The sequence below is a fragment of the Sarcophilus harrisii genome, chromosome 3 (assembly GCF_902635505.1).
Source record: "Sarcophilus harrisii chromosome 3, mSarHar1.11, whole genome shotgun sequence".
Lineage (NCBI taxonomy): Eukaryota > Metazoa > Chordata > Mammalia > Dasyuromorphia > Dasyuridae > Sarcophilus > Sarcophilus harrisii.
This window is the reverse complement of record NC_045428.1, coordinates 504,418,486-504,436,081: the sequence shown is the minus strand read 5'-3', so window position 1 is coordinate 504,436,081 and position 17,596 is coordinate 504,418,486. Positions and strand designations below refer to the sequence as shown.

Genomic DNA, 17,596 nt, shown 5'->3' with positions numbered 1-17,596 from the left:
CTGCTCTGATAAGGACTGAGCTGGTATTCTTTGAGGATCCTTCTAATGCTGGGATTCTACAGTTCTAAGTTGACCGATGTAATGAATGGATTTCACTTAAACACTTAAAGCTGCCTTATCTTCAAGGATTACCTGAGCCTAGCTTTCAGGTGACAAACTTATGAACTATTCTTTTGGGGAAGGAAGGACAAGAGGGGAGGGAATCATTTCCAAACACACTGACATTTCATAACCAGTTTCTTACATCTCAGTCACCTGCTAGAATGATGGAAATTATGTCACAAACACTCAATAAAAACAGGAAACATTGACTTAACATTATTTTGAATCTGGTAGAATGAGTGTTCATCTTGGAGGCAGGGGGACTAGAATTGATCTGCACTTGAAGCAAAACTGTAACATGGGATTTTCCCTCCTATTAGGACTTGATTTGTAGCTCTCCTTTTTTTTGTTTCCAGCTTTGATTTGGTGACAAATGGTGGGATCTCCATCATTCTGAGGTTTGAGCGAGCGCCTTTCATCACTCAAGAGCACACACTCTGGCTCCCGTGGGACCGCTTTTTTGTCATGGAGACTATCGTCATGCGACATGAGGAGAACGAGATCCCAAGCTGTGACCTCAGCAACTTTGCCCGCCCCAACCCTATCGTCTCTCCATCCCCCCTGACGGCCTTTGCAAGTTCCTGTGCAGAGAAAGGCCCTATTGTTCCTGAAATCCAGGTATGAAACTATGACAGATGAGGTAGAGGAAGGGTGTTAGTGCTAGAGATTCAAGGCAATTCAGTTCAACAAACATTTATTAAATGTTCCTAGTATTATTAAATGCTGAAGTTATACTATTTTAAAAAATTAAAAAGAAAGAACATGACTTTATTGTGGCAATGATAGGTATGAAATGTCTATTCAGAAGATGCAAAGAGCTAATGAGGGAAAAGGGAAGAGCTTCTGAGTTAGACCATAAGTAATGAGGAGGTAGAAAATATTTTCAGTAGGCAGTTGTTCCAGAGATGAACACTGAAAGAAGGAAGCTAGGTAAGAATTCTGAAGGACAGAAATGAGGAAGAGTTAAGATAAAGAATTAGAGAAATGCAAAAGGTGAAAGATAGCATTTTAAGATCACAGAACAATTAAGTGTGATCCAGGTTGACTAGAATATGGAAGATGAAGGGAAGTCATATGAAATAAGGCTGAAGAGGTTGGAAATATTATGATGAGCCTTGAATTAGGTTAAGGAGAGTTTATTTTAATCCTGAAATCGTAGTAAGTTTTTGAGAGGGAAATGACATAGATAAAGCTATGCAAAATAAAGAAAAGGAGAGAGGAAGGAGGGAAAAGAAGACAGATAAATTTCAGCAACCACAGTATACCAAAAACTGGGAGTATAAATATAAGCAAAAAGAAAAATAGTATCTATCCTCAAGGAGCTTATATTCTAATGGAGATAAAAAAGGGAGTGAGTGATGATGAAGGTACTGGTACAGGCATGTAAGTTTGATGTCTGGAAGCCAGGAACAAGTCCTCTTAAGCCTTTCTTTTTAAGTATAGTAGCTTGGGGATTAGACACATGGGAAGGATGAGAGAACCATATTGCAAGTACCATCAATCAAACTGGGTAAGTTATAGCATCAGATTTAATTATAACATTTTATTTATATATATATATATATATACACACACACACACATATATATAGATATAAAACATTGGTGTGGAGGCCACAGAAAATACCTGTGATGTAGATTTTCAGATTTAGAATGGCACTTCAGTCTTCACTTGAGGATCATAGTAACATAAAATGTTAGAGGAGAGGTGACTGCAGAGACTGTTCTAACTTTTTTTCATAGAGTCATGGAACAAGAAATTTGGAAGAGACCACAACCTAAAATATTAGAACACAAAATACTAGGAATGTAAAGGAATTGAGAGCAAACATGGCTAGACAGAAAACATAAAGTATTAGCTCCAGAAGAGGTTATAGAACCAAATCAGTGCATATATGTGTGTATGTGTACATATATATGTAAATATGTATATATAAATATATATGTATATATGTAAAACCACCAATATATAAATAATTTATTTAAAACTGGACCTTAGAGGTCACTTAGTTCAACTCCCTTTATTTTACAAGTGAGAAATCTGACCTAGAGAGGTTATCCTAAGGCTACGCATAAAATCTTAGAGATTACTTACTGCTCTCATCTCTTTCATAGGACATAAGTAACCATTTACACTAAATGTTATATTTTCAATTTATTTTGGCCACATTAGGGGTCATTCACCCCGGCCTTCTTTTCCTTCTAAGAATTGATCCACAGAATCTAAATATTTTAGGCTTAGAAGAAGCCTTAGCAATCCACTAATCCAACATATTCCCAAAAAGAATCCCCATTCTAACATACTCTTCTTCCTGAAGACCTCCAGTGAAGGGGAACTCGCTACCTCTCCGGGTAACCTATTCCAGTTAGATTAGTTCTAATTATTGTAAAGTGTTTTCCCGAAATCAAGCCTAAATTTGTCATTTTGTTATTTCTACCTAATCTTCTAGTTCTGTCTCAGGAAACAAACAGAACATGAGCAATCCTTCCTTCACACATAGCCTTTCAAATACTTGAACATAGCTATCTTATTTCTCCTAATCTTTTCTCCTCCAAGCCAAATACAACTTCCTCAAAGTTCATTCAAATGATCCTTTTATGGCATTGACTCTAGAGCCTTCATCATCCTGGCTGCTCTCCTTTGCATGCCCTCCAGTTTATCAGTGTGGCAGCATTCAAAGCTGCCCAAGGCCATCTGATCCAAACGGAGAACAGAAGGACCTTTTTATTCCTGACATCTATACCACCCAGTGCAGCCCAACATCGCACCAACTCTTTGGCTATCAATAACATCACTAAATCATATTGAGCTTTCAGCCCACTTTTTTAAAAATTGATCTTCTAGTACCCTTAGAGTTCATGTGATATCCTCCCAGGGCATCCTATTCATTGCTTTAATTATTCTACAAATCAAAGAATCACAGATCTTAGAATTTATAGAATTTTGAGAATGTAAAGTGTCAGAACTGGAACATCAAGGGGCAACTTAAGTGTCATAATCAATAGAGCACTGAACCTAGAATCAGGAAGACCTGAGTTCAAATATGACTTAAGAGAGTTATAATTGTGTGACCCTGAGCAAGTCACTTAACCTGGTTTATCTCAATTTCTTCATCTGTAAAAATGAGTTTCCCTAAAGAGGGAAACTACTCAAGTATCTTTGTCAAGAAAACCCCAAATGGGAGTTTTCTGAAATGACTGAACAAAATCTGTAAAAATATACACATAGGCACAGGATGTTTGGTCCCTTGAGAGCAAGGGACAATGTTCCTTACTTCTAGTAGTTGTACATAGAATGTTGGATTTGGACTGGTAACATCCTTGATTTAAATCCTATCTCAGACAGTGTGGTCTTAGGTAAGCCACTTAACCTTTCTTTCCAGCTTCAGGTCTCTCATTTGCAAAATATATAGAATCTTTAGTAAGCTCTTACTCTAAGTCAGGCACTGTGCTGAGCACTAGGGATACAAATACAAGCACAGAAGGCAGACCTTCCCTCAGGGAGCTTATATTCTAATAAGGGAATACAGCAGTTAAGGGGGAACTAGAAAGATGGGAAAGGGGAGGATGGAGATGAAAGGTTAAGGAATTAGAAAGAAGGGAAAGGGGAGGTTGGAGATGAAAAGTTAGGATGACGGTTTAGCAGGAAAGGAAACACAGAAGGAGAAGGATTTTCTGAAGAGTACAGGCTTGGGTGAGGTGAAGCCCGCTTAGGATCAAAAGATCTGAAGGATCTTAAGAAATGGGATTCCAGGAAGGGAATCACTAATGAGAAGAAGTCCCAGAATAGAGATTTCTCAGGATAGCAATACAACAAAATGAGGGGCTGGACTTACTGACCGCTGAAGATTCTCTTTAGCTTTTATTCTCTCTGCTGCCACAATCATAACATTCCAAAGAGCCTCAGACTGCTGTGGGCTCCTGGGAGGCATCTGGGTGACTGACATGAGCTGCCACCATAGGATGCTCTACCCCCTCTTGCAAGTGCATTCTGGGTAATTAGAGCCTGTAGCCAGCAATAGTACCCAAAGGAAGGTTATATAAGAACAAAATGCCTGATTCTGTTTGAGGAGTGACAGTGAGTACCCAGGGAAAGTCAGAAGTAGGGGGAAGGACATCTTCATTGGAACCAATGGGTAAAAATTACAGACAGGCATATTTTAGTTGGGTTTAAGGAAAAATAATGAGTCTATTAAAAATAGAATAGAGGAGAAGGAAATAGACAATTATATACTATCTACTATGTGCCACACACATTGCTAAGCATTTTACAAATGTCTCACAACAATCCTGAGAGAAAGATGCTGTTATTATCCCAATTTCACAGTTGAAGAAACTGAGGCAGACAGAGGTTAAAGGACTTGACCACAGTCTCACAGCTAGTAAGGGTCAGAGATCACACAACCAGTAAGTTGAGCACAGGTCTTCCTGAGTTCAGGTCCAGCATTCTATGCATCACTAGCTGCTTCTTGTGAGGTAAAAGTTAAATCCCCGTCTGGTTTACTGTGTCTCAAAAGTGAGAAAAGTGGGATTGTGAAAACTTAATTCAATTTAACTAGCATTTATTAAGTATCTATTATGTGTGCCAAAGTCTGTGTGCCAGGTGCTGGGGATAGAAAGACAAAATTAAAAATAATCCCTGTCATTAAAAAGCTGAGAAAACAATTATGAATTGAGATAGGTAAATAGCAGCAATTTTGGTGGAGGAGTGCCAACAGTTAGGGAAATCAGGAAAGGTCTCCTATTAGAAATGACCTCAAATCAAGCAAGCGACCCTAAAAAGTGGCGGTGAAGCAGGAGAGCATCCAGGTATGGAGGGCAAGGGAGAAGCTGCCTATGCAGAGTTACAAGTGAGTAAGTACTGGCAAGCAAGCCAGTCTGGCTGGAACACAGAATGCATTATGCATTAGGGAGCATGATGGGAAGTGAGGAGGAAGATTGCAAGCCATGTCCTACAAGTGTTCCTCAGAAGAATTGGGGACATTTCACTTTTAAAAGAAAAGACCTGGAGAAAGACATGATCAGTGTCTTCAAATATTTGAAGCGTTTGTCACATGGAAGGCACAGATTTATTCTTCTTGACACCAGAAGGCAGGCTCCAAGCCAAGTCTGTACTCAGTTCAGCAGGAGGAGGAAACTCCTCAGGATCAGTATGGTCCAAAGGCCACCTCAGGGAATAGTGAGTTCCCTGTTGCTGGAGGTCCCAGGATTCTAAGGAGGAAAGTTCTTAGAAATAAACCATATAGTCCAAACAACTCCTTTTTTAAAAGCAGGAAACTCAAGCAGAAAGAGATGTGACTTAAAAAATTAAAAAACAAAAAATCTTGAAAATAAAGAAGTATGACTTCCCTGAGATAATGCAGGCAATAAATTGGGCTTTAAACCCAAGGCCTCCGACTCCAAATTCAATATTTTTTCCCTGTTCTCTGTTGCTTCTCAAACAGAAATTGGATTGTAGTATTGTAGAAAATCTTGCCTGAGATTCTCACTACTTACCTGCCTCAGATTCTGTGTTTTGAGGACTTCTCCCCAGTCCCACCCTGAGTATTCCCAGGGCTTCAGAAAAGGAAAAGGATTTCTTCCTCAAAGGAAGGCTGGAGAGCTCTGTCCTTTAGAAACTCAAAGTATAGCACATAGTGCTCAGCAGAGGACCTTTCTCTTCCTCCATGAGGAAACACTATAGTATAAAGTTTCTCCTAATGTGTAAAGGAAAGAGCTGGGGGTATCAGTGAATTACAAGCTCAGTATAAATCAAAGATGTTGCATAGTAGCCCAAAAGAGCTAATTCACAAGCTTAAGCTGCATTTAGAGAGGCACACAAAGGATGGAGAATATACCATTCCGCTGCTCTGCTCAGACTACACCTGCAGTATTATGTTCAATTCTAGGAGCCATATTTTAGAAAGAATGTCAGTTAACTAATACAAGTCCAGAGGAAGGGAACCAAAATGCTGTGGGGCTTTGAGGATCATACAAGAATATGCTGGTTAATATTTAACAACCAATTTTCCAAGGAGGGGGGAAATATTCTCACAGAACTTTTTAGTTTAATCTTCATTATTAGCATTTTTTCCCAACACTTTCTTTAGTCTAGACAGTCAATAAAACAATAAATCAAGCTCTGATGTAAAGCATTTGTCAATTTTAGAGGTGTAAATCCTGACACTGAAAATTTAACAGATGACTCACAAAAGTAAGTAGGAACTGGCTTCAGCATATCCTTGGGACTATACTATGTAAGGAGTTGAAGATTTTGGTCCTCAACACTGAGAGGGAAAATGATGATTCTTGTCAGATATTTAAAGGACTTATCATAAGGAAAAAGAACCAGACTCATTCTAGGTGAAACTAGAAGGAAGAGCTGAGAATCATGGACAGAAGTTTTGCAGATGCTTTAAATTAGAACTTTAATATAATTTTTTTTAAGAAAATAACTTCCTTGGAGCAGGTAGGTGGCACAGTGGATAGAGCCCTGAAGTCGGGAGGACCTGAGTTCAAATGTGGCATCAGACACTTAACACTTGCCTTAACACACACACACACACACACACACACACACACACACACACAAATAACTCTCTTCAGATATTTAAAGGCCTTATATGGGAAAAGAACCAAACTCATTCTATGGAAAACTAGAAAGAAGAGCTGAGAGTCATGGGCAGAAGTTATACAAAGGCTTTAGTTTAGAACTTGATGTAATTAAAAAAAAAAAAACTCTCTTCAGGTATTTAAAGGACTTATCATATGAAAAAAGAACCAGACTCATTCTATGGGATATTAGTAAGAAGAGCTGAAAGTCATGGGCAAAAGGTATACAGAGGCTTTAAATTAGAACTTGATATAGTTTTTTTAAAAAAATAACTCTTCAAGTATTTAAAGGATTTATCATATGGGAAAAGAACCAGACTCTTTCTATGGGAAACTAGAAGGAAGAACTGAGAGTCAAGGGAAGTTAATACAGATGATTTAGATTAGAACTTGATATAATTAAAAAAAAACCAACTTTCCCAAAATTAGAGCTATCCACAAGTAGAATCATCTGTCCAGGGATATAACAGATACTCCATCATTAGACTTCTCAGATAGAGGCTGCACAATCACTTATAGAGTTGGAGCTGTAGGTGGGAATCTTAGGTTGGTTCCTGAGGTTCCTCAAGAGCAAGGGATAGAATTCTTGGAGATAATATCAAGGAGACCTCATTTAAATTCTGCCTGAGACTCACTTCTTATGCCACCATGGACAAAGCTTCTTCTATATAGTGGGACTAAGAATAGCTGTAAAATCTACTTTTGGGCCCTGTTAAGTTAAAAATGATATAATGTATATAAAGTTTACATAAAATATATAAAGTTCATATAATGAATATAAAATTTACAAACTTTAAAGCACTGTGCTGACGTTAGTTATTATTATCCTATTATAGTGGAAATTTTGTGATTCTCCATCTTGCTATTTATCTGAAAGTTGTATGGGAAGTAGTTGTAGGTAGCTTTGAAAGGAAATAATTGGAGAATATTCCATTCAATTCAATTCAGTGATATGTACTAAGCAGAGAATCCTGTGCTGGGCACTGGGGGAGACAGAGAGAGTTTGGTTAAGACATTTCCTGCCTTCTAAGGGATACATGGGAATTGGCCAGAAATCAAAATTCCTTCATCCAGCACACCTCAGACTTGTTGAATTTCTTCTTAGAGCATTCCTGTCCCCAACCTTGATTCTGACGGCAGGCACGGCAACCTGGGGGATGTGGGGAGTCAAGGAGCAGGCACCTAACGAGAAATCTGCCTGTACTCCCGTAACCTGTCGAATCAACCCCCTGACAACATGCATGTTAATGGATTGCCCAAGTTCACAGAGCACGGCCTTTATATATTTATGCGTGTCTATTTTATGCCCCACTAAGCAAACACATTTCTCTGTATGTGCTGTGTCACATTGATCCAGATGACAGCGCCCAAGAGCAGAATGGAGCCATTTTTAAATCCATGGAGTGCCCTCCCAGATTCCCTCCCATTTAGAATATTCATCACATATCTCCTTCTAGTCTGTACTACCAGGCTGACCTTTCTTAGGAGATGGCAGTCAATAGAGCCAGATCTTGCCAGGGAACAGTCATTTGTTACCCTATTCTTGCCAGGAGAGCTTGTTTTTCCCAGTGGCTGGGACTTTCAGCTCCATTAGGTTAAAAGATCACACTCCCTTCCCCACTGCTGCTCCCCTACAAAGCAAAGCAGCTGGTGACTGCCTGAACCCCACTCTTAGCACCGCTTGTTGCTAGGCTCATAAAATATATTAAAATAAATTCTAGAGTTTTCCCAGTCCTATCATTTCTCACCCTTTGCAAGCACCAAGAGATGTAAATTGAAAAGGGTACATTAGAGAAAGTAAATATTTATGAGAGCAATGGGATGATGTTCTTACACGGTGATTCACCCAGCTGTCGAACCTCAGGCTGCTTGGAATAGCTGGCACTTGGAAGGATTGCTTTGACTTAAGTCCATTCATTCAAAGAAATCTTTATTAAGCACCTACTATATATGAAGCCTAGCGATGGGATCTTGAGCAGAGACATCACATGTTGTTGTTTAGTCATTTTTTTAGTCATGTTTGATTCTTTCTGACTCCATTTGGAATTTTCTTCACAGAGACACTGGACTGATTTCTCTAGCTAAATGGACAGATGAGGAAACTGAGGCAAACAAGGTCACACAGTAATATCTGAAATTAAGTCTTCTTGACACTAGGCCCTGCACTATATTCACTGTGCCATCTAGATGCCCAGGGACATTATGGTAGAGTGAAAAAACAGGAAACATACAATGGGAAATGTCAGTTTGAGTCTATATTCTTCTTTTTATCAGTAGTGAAGTAACCATGGACAAGTTAAGGCAGTTAAATAGTGTAATGGTTAAAGCATGGGGTTTAGAGCCAAGAATACCCGAGTTCAAATTTTGTCCTTATTAGCTGTGTGATCCTGAGCAAGCCACTTAATCCTGACTGCCAAAAGAAAAAAAAAGAAGAAGAAGAAGAAAAGGCAGTCTGAATTCAAATCTGGCCCCAGATATTTACTAGGTGTAAGATCCTGAGCAAATCACTTAGCCCTGACTGCCAAAAGAAAAAAAAGGAAGAAAAGGCAGTCTGAATTCAAATCTGGCCCCAGATATTTACTAACTGTGTGATCCTGAGCAAATCACTTAAACTTGACTGCCAAAAGAAAAAAGAAGAAGAAGAAAAGGCAGTCTGAATTCAAATCTGGCCCCAGATATTTGCTAACTGTGTGATCCTGAGCGATGATTCACACATAGTCCATAGCCTCAGAATTTAATGTATATATCACACATATTAGAATAAATTGGTTGTATTTTCCTCCAGTAATCTGCACACAATCCCTCTACTAGACTATAATCTTTTTCAAGGAAAGGATTGTGTCTTATTTCATCTTTATATTTCCCCTAGCACAAGACTTTGTACACAATAAGTATTTAGTAAATGACGTGTTCAGGATCGCACAGCTAGTAAATATCTGGGGCCAGATAAGAATTCAGACTGTCTTTTCTTCTCAGCAAGTCACTTAACCCTAATTTCCTCAGTTTCCTTAGCTATAAAATGAGGATAATAATAGCATCTACCTCTAAGAATCAAATGAAATAAAATTCATAAAGCACTTGGCACATAGTAAGTGCTATTTAAATGGTGGCTATCTTCATCCTCATTCATTCATTCATTTCTCTGAATAGTTTCTTCATCTATGAAATGAGGATAATATCTTTTCACTACTTACCTCACAAGATTGTTCTGTGCTAAGTATTTTATAAAACAGGTAACACAATAGAAAGGTATTATGATTCACACATAGTCCCTAACCTCAGAATTTAATAAGTGTATGTCACACAGATTAGAATAAACTGGTTGTATTTTCCTCCAGTAGTCTGCACACAATCCCTCTACCAGAATGTAATCTTTTTCAAGGAAAGGATTGTGTCTTATTTCATCCTTATATCTCCTCCAGCACAAGACTTTGTATACAATAAGTATTTAGTAAATTTTAAGAATAATAATTAATAATGCTATTCATAGCATAATTTCTTCTACTAATATATATATAATATATACTTTCTTAATCTGATAATTTGTTGTTATATATTTTGAATCCTCCTTGATGTTCTTCTGGGTACATGACAATGCTTTCTTTTGTATTATTTTATTTTAATTTGTATTCCTTTTCTATTTTTCTTTTTTCTTATTCAGTTTTTTTAAGATAAAATATTTTTTTTAAAAAATAAATCCCACCACCATTTATCTAGAAAGGCACTTTCCTCTCTCTCTTCCTTTTGCATGAATATAGAATCAAAAATTCTTCTAGTTGGAAGGGACCTCAGAGTTTCCTGAGGGAGGAATCCTTTCCCTCACTAGCCTCTGCTTGAAGATTGTTAGGAATGAGGAAGTCTCTCCTCACAATAATAACAATAATTGTTTATATAGTACTGTGTGTGGGCAGCTAAGTGAATAGAGTGCTGGGCCTGAAGTCAGGAAGAACCGAGTTCAAATCCAGCTTCAGACACTTACTAGCTGTGTGACCCTGAGCCAATCACTTATCTCTGTTTGCCTCAATCTCTTCATCTGTAAAATGAGCTGGAGAAGGAAATGGCAAGTAACACCAATGTCTTTGCCAAGAAAATCCCAAACAGACACAAGGAGTCAGACATGACTGAACAACAACAATATAGTTCTTTATTGTTTAAAGCATGCTTCTTTCACAATAATCTTGAGTCCAGGAGAGCAATGAATGTTATTCCCATTTACACACAAAGAAACTGAGGCTCAGTTTAGTAAATGGCTTGCCTGCTCAAGGAAGATAAATGAATGAATGAGCGAATAAGTACATAAAAGAATTAAAACATACTTTGCATTTAGATAGTGGAAAACAGGTAGGGGGATCAGCTAAGATGCCACAGAGAAGTAGAGATGAGTTGGAGGTGAGCCAGCCATAGCAAAAGTATGGAAACAGGAAATGAAATAATATCATAGATCTGGAGCTAGAGACCTGAAACCTCATTTAGGAGATGTTTTTTTTTTTCATTTTTTTATGTGTCATGGGCTCCTATAATAGTCTGATAAAACCTATGGACCCCTTTTCAGAATAATATTTTAACTCATTGAAGGATATGCTAAATGAATTTCAGGTAGAGGTTAGTAAAAATAAACATGTAATTTTTTCCCATCCAAGTTCACACACCAAATTCCACCCCCAACCTGGAAATTTATCCCCAGACATTACTAAGTCAAGAATCTAGAATTCTAATCTCATCTAGACCAAACACTTCATTTTACAAATGGGGAAAAACAAGTCCTAGAAAACTGAAGTGACCTATACAATATCTATGAGACAGTGAATAGTATAGTCAATTTGACTGGAACACAGTATTATGAGAAAAAGCTGAAAAAAATCTAGTGGCTCCATATTGTGGAGGTCTCTGAATCATAATGATCAGAGCTGGATTAGAATGAGAGACATTTTATTTCACCCTGTGGGTTCTATGAATGCACAGCTGTCATTGAAATACTGGAAATCACTGAACTTAAACCTCAATGTAAGCTCCCCAAGGACCGAAACTAGTTTGGACATTATCTATCCTGCCATGCCTAGCCCAGTGCCCAGGCCATGGTAGTTGTTTAATAAATGCTTTTATTTTAATGGAATTGAATGCAGATTTGAGTCTTCTGTAAATGCACTATTCTTTCAGTGTCTGCATTGACCCTACCATGATTTAGCATTCCCTCCTTAGAACTGAGCTCAGAGCAGCAAGCCGCCAAACGTTCAGTCACTTAAATGTGTGCTGGCAGCCTCACATTAATTTAAAATTTCCATCTTGGAAGAACTGATGGAAATCTTTTTTTTATGGCCTCAACATCCATTGTATTTATTTTTACTAGTGTCTAGTTCACAAAAGACATTGTAACATGGTACCACACAGCTAGAATACTGAAGAATTTGGTCACTGTATTCTTATTAAAGTTTCAGAGCTCAGGACTAACTTTAACCCTGTGCTGTCACCTTGCCATCCTTGTCTGCATCAGCTGGTAAATTGGCCACATCTCCATGGCAGAGTTTGCAAACTCTCTCTCTTCGGTTCCACGGGCAGTGCTCAGGAAGTTCTCATGGGATCTGGCTAATGCCTCATACTCTGTTAACTCTGACTTTACACAGAATCAGATTTTAGAGAACAGCTAGTCCAATCTCCTTATTTTACAAATAAAGAAACTGAATTTTAAAATTTAAACTGACAGGCTAGATTCATCCAACAAATAAGTATCAGACCCAGAGCTCAAATCCAAGTGAATCGATATTCAAATTCATTGTTCTTTTATTAGATCAATCAGGTAACTTCTCTAGACCTCAGTTTCATACCGTAAAATCAGAGTTGAAATAAATGGCTTCCAAAGTCATTCTCAACTCTAGATATGATCCTTTGTAGTTTCCTGTGAAACATAGACATTGAATTAAACTTCTGGCTCTAGGAAGGGCTAGGTAGGGACTACTAGGATCAGCCAGGAGGAAGTTCCTTATTACCTGAATGCAGTGGACAGCCAAAAGAGGTCAGATATTTGTTTTCACATTGTTTTTATTTACTTTTTATTTACTAAAGAAGCCAGAAAGTGTTGTAACCCTATCTCCTTAAGACCCTAAGGCTGTCATGCTTAGTGGTTGGTGCAGGGAATTAGTTACAGAGAATCTTCTCCTGGGTCTGTCATCAGGAGCACAGGATTAAGAGGTGGGAGAGGGAACAGACACTTCACTTGATAGGTCCAGTCCCTATCCATGCTGAGCTTCCAGAATCTCCTGTCTTATACTTCTCCTTCTTCTCCCCTTTTAATACTTCCTCCTCTTTGTTCTCCAGGTTTTGCAGGAAGAGATCAGCATCGCAGGCTGTAACATGAAGTTGAGCTATCTGAGCAGCCGGACTCCGGGCTACAAGTCTGTCCTGAAGATCAGCCTTACCCATCCCACCATTCCCTTCAATCTCATGAAGGTGCATCTCATGGTAGCTGTGGAAGGACGCCTCTTCAGGAAGTGGTTCGCTGCTGCCCCAGACCTCTCCTACTATTTCATCTGGGACAAGACTGATGTGTACAACCAGAAGGTGTTTGGTCTCTCTGAAGCCTTTGGTAAGCTGCCTGGTATTCTTGGATTCATAGAAGAGGGTGTAAAATAGACTGTCTCCTGTCTTCCTTCTTTACTTTCTCCTTCCTCTTCCTACAATTCCAACACTCACCTCATTTGGGCAAGTCACTTTTGTTTCTTTCCCAATTTCATCAGTCAAATAGGGGTAAATTATCAACTCATAAATAATGTACTTTGGGTAAGTGTAATTCTTTGGACTAGGAAGATCTCTAAGTTTTCTTCCAATTCTAATACTCTCATGCCCCAATAATAAGTCCTTTATTTATCCATTATGAACTTATTATATTTCACATTTTTATATTAAAAATTGCCGCTTTATTATATAGCAACAGACAGTTGCTCAACAAATATTCATCAAGCACCCACTGTGTGACTGGCAATCTCTTAAATACTAGTGATATAAAGAAAGGTAAAAGGCAATCCCTGCTTTCCAGGAGCTCACAGTCTAATGTCAAGCAATTATGCTTCAGGAAGCATAATGTAATGGAAAGTGTAGGTCAAGTCAATATACATTTATTAAGCAGTTAATATGTGCCTAGAACTATCGGTACAAGCAGAAAGACAGTCCCTGATCTCAGGGATCTTACATTCTAATGGGGGAAATAAAACATAAAAGGAAACTGAAAGTGGGATAGGGATGAAGATACCTATCTTGGGGGCTGGTAGAGGAAATCCAGGAGATTCAAGAATCTAAAGAGGAATAAAGATAATTGTTCTGCCCATCCTCCTTAAAATATAGATTCTGTGCAGGGCAAGCCAGTTAGAGGGAGAGGATACAAAAATAGTGGGAAGTGCCCCAGGATGGAATGAAGTTCTGGAGTGAAGATATGATGTGGGAGACAAAGTCCTGAAGAGATTTCAGGAGTACAGTCTGCACAGGGATGAAAGAGCATCATGGTTAGAAACTCTGAATTTCCTTCCTGATCCTATCAGTATGACCTCTATGAGTATCAGCTGCCTCATTTGGAAAATGGGGATTGCAAACACTAGTACTGTGAAACTTTCAGGTCCATTGTGAATCCATCAGTTAGCAAGCATTTATTAAGCATTTACTATATTTTAGGTGCTATCCTAAATGCTGATGATAAAAAGAAAATATTTTCCCTGTCCTGAAGAAACATATATTCTAATGAGAGAGAATATGCAAATAACATACATACAATTTATATACAGTATAAATAGAAGGTTGCCTCAGAGAGAATCAAAGATTAAATGTTGGACTACATGTAAGAATCACTGCTAACTATAAAGCTCTGTTTCAACACAACAAGTGCTGTTATCATTATTATTATTATTATTATTATTATTACCATCATTATCATTGTTGAATCTTAGAGCTAGAAGGAGACTTCAGGTCTTCTAGATAAACCCCATGGCATATCTAACTTAGAACTAAATAACATCCTTCATCATCATCATCATCATTATTATTATTATTACTTTTTAGCAGACCAATGAGATCATCAGTGTAGAGACTCCTCCAATCATAATCCATCTGTGCCTTCTTGTCCTGTGAGGTTTTTATTTATCTCTTTCTATTTATAGGATCATGGATTTAAAGTTGCAAGGGACTTTAGAAGTCTTCATGTTTAACACCCCTCCCCATTTTACAGATGGGGAAATTGAGGCCCAGAAAAGTTAGGAGAATTGCCAGGATCACATTGCTAATAAGTGTCTTAGTCAGGATTTGAACCAGAACTTTTTGATTATTTTGCCAAAACACTATCCACTACCCATTGTGCCACTGGGTTTCCTCTGTTTGTTGTAATGTTTCATATATATTAGGCTAGCACTGTCCTTCCTCCTTTTCCAGTTGTTCTGAAAAAATATAGGACAGAATGGTAATAGTTAATATTTTATATTTTCTGCTACCCCATCTAGGTAGCTACATAGCATAGCCGATAGAGCACTGGACCTAAAGTCAGGAATGCTAAATTCAAATCCAGTCTCAGATACTAGCAGGTCATTTCACTTCTATTTACCTCCATTTCCTCAACTATAAAATGGAATAATAATAGCGCCTATCTCTCAGTGCTGTCATGAGAATCAAATAAGATAATATTTGTAAAACTTAGCACCTGGCATGTAGTAAGCACTTTATAAAGGCCAACATCAGCATCATCACTATTGTTATCATTAATTATTATTATATTATATATATTATTGTATTATCATTTCAATTCTGTACAACAACCCCATAAGGTAAGTGGTACAAATATCAGTATTCATCTTGAACTTGAGAGAACTGAAGGTCAGCTAGGTAAGTGACTCCCCCACAGTAGCAAAGGTAAGTCCTACAGGAGTCCATGAGGACCTCAGGATAAGGGCCTTTCAAATTATGTTAATACTATATTAAAATGTTACATTGATAATCTTGGTATTTAAAAGGCATTGATGCCTTCCTATAATGAAATGGATCTCAGAGGCCATGTAGCCCAGCCTCCTTGTTTTATAAATGGGGAAATTGAGGACCAGAGAGTTTGCAACTTGGTCACTGCCACACAACTAACATGTGTTAAAGGTATTAACAGCAGGACACCTGGCTGCAAAGTTCTTTATATAATAAACCTCCTCACACTCGAGATGGCAAATAATGCATTTTTAAAAAGAAGGATGCTATCATTATATACTTCAACAACAATACTAGATGATGACCAGTCCTGATGGATCAGGCCATCCTCAGCAACGAGATCAACCAAATCATTTCTAATGGAGCAGTAATGAACTGAACTAGCTATACCCAGAAAAAGAACTCTGGGAGATGACTAAAAACCATTACATTGAATTCCCAGTCCCTATATTTATGCACACCTGCATCTTTGATTTCCTTCACAAGCTAATTGTACAATAATTCAGAGTCTGATTCTTTTTGTACAGCAAAATAATGTTTTGGTCATGTATACTTATTGTGTATCTAAGTTATATTTTAATATATTTAACATCTACTGGTCATCCTGCCATTTAGGGGAGGGGGTGGGGGGGGGGTAAGAGGTGAAAAATTGGAACAAGAGGTTTGGCAATTGTTAATGCTGTAAAGTTACCCATGTATATATCCTGTAAATTAAAGGCTATTAAATAAAATATATATATATATATATATATATAAAAGAAGGATGCTATTTCATTATTCATCTGTGTTCTGCTTCTGTTTTTCCATCCTTTCCTCAGTTTCTGTTGGGTATGAATATGAATCCTGCCCGGATTTGATCTTATGGGAGAAGAGAACCGCAATACTTCAGGGATATGAAATTGATGCTTCCAAACTGGGAGGATGGACCTTGGACAAGCATCACGCCCTCAACATCCAGAGTGGTGAGTGATGCAGCAGGAGGCACGTGCCAGGGCTGCAGGGCCAGCACTGGTCACTGGGCTCTGTAAATAATTTAGCGTCCAACTGAGGAAGGAGGCTGCTGTTGGCAAATAATTCATTGTAACCTACATTTCCATAGCAAGCTCCACAGTGTGTGTAGATTTAAATTAAGAAAAGCCATCTATTGGGTATAATAAAAATTGTTGTACCAGTTTTTTTGGTGGCGGTGGCAGTGGCATTGGTGGCTAAACTCAAGAGCCAGGTAAAGGCTAAGGAGGTAGCCAATCTGCATACAAAGCATTTCCCTTTCCTCTCAGCTAGACCACCAAATAGCATTGTGAGTAAGGCAAATTACTCAGCCTTCTTAAGCCCCAGGTTACCTCCTACCACACTTGTTTCCAGCCCTAATGATCAAATGAGACTATATTTGTAAAAGCACTTAGCACCATCCTTGACACATAGTAGGTGCTATATAAATGCTTTTGACGTCCCTCTTCTCCCTAACATTCTATCATCAAATATTTAATATTCTATAACTCTTTCTGCTTCTACTAAAAGCTTTTCTATGAAAAGCTCAGAGCCAACCAAGCAGCAGTCTTATGTTTTAGGAGAAAGGGGAGATTTTTAGATAGCCTTTCTCATTCATTCATGAAACAAAAACCTGTTACAGAATAAGAAAAATTACCCTAGAAATAGTTATTCATCCTGAAAATCTTTATTCAAAAACTACTATAGGCATGGCCCTGGGCTCAGCACTTAGAATTGTATGTTCATTTTTTAAAACACAACAAATGCCTGTAAAATAAAATCAGAGGAAATCAGAGTCATCCAACATTAGCTGTTCATGAAAAGAGAATGGAAGTAAGCTGCTTGAAAGGTACAGGTGAGTTTTTGTTTTGTCATTGTATTTCTAGCTCCTCAAATAGTACACAAAAAGAAGGCATTGATAACACTATTGTTGGCTTGGCTTTGATATCATATTGTCAGGGGCTTTGCCA

General features: G+C 38.1%; 1 protein-coding gene across 5 annotated transcripts in view; it reads left to right on the top strand.

Annotated features, from left to right (window-relative positions):
- The window catches only part of TENM4 (teneurin transmembrane protein 4), a 1,164,499-nt gene that overhangs the window by 1,068,847 nt on the left and 78,056 nt on the right, over positions 1-17,596 (top strand). For all 5 annotated transcript variants that reach the window (XM_031963708.1, XM_031963710.1, XM_031963707.1 and 2 more), the window contains 3 exons: positions 459-720; positions 13,005-13,272; positions 16,457-16,600. In XM_031963708.1, the coding sequence (XP_031819568.1) occupies positions 459-720; positions 13,005-13,272; positions 16,457-16,600 (674 nt within the window). The remainder of the gene's footprint in view (positions 1-458; positions 721-13,004; positions 13,273-16,456; positions 16,601-17,596) is intronic.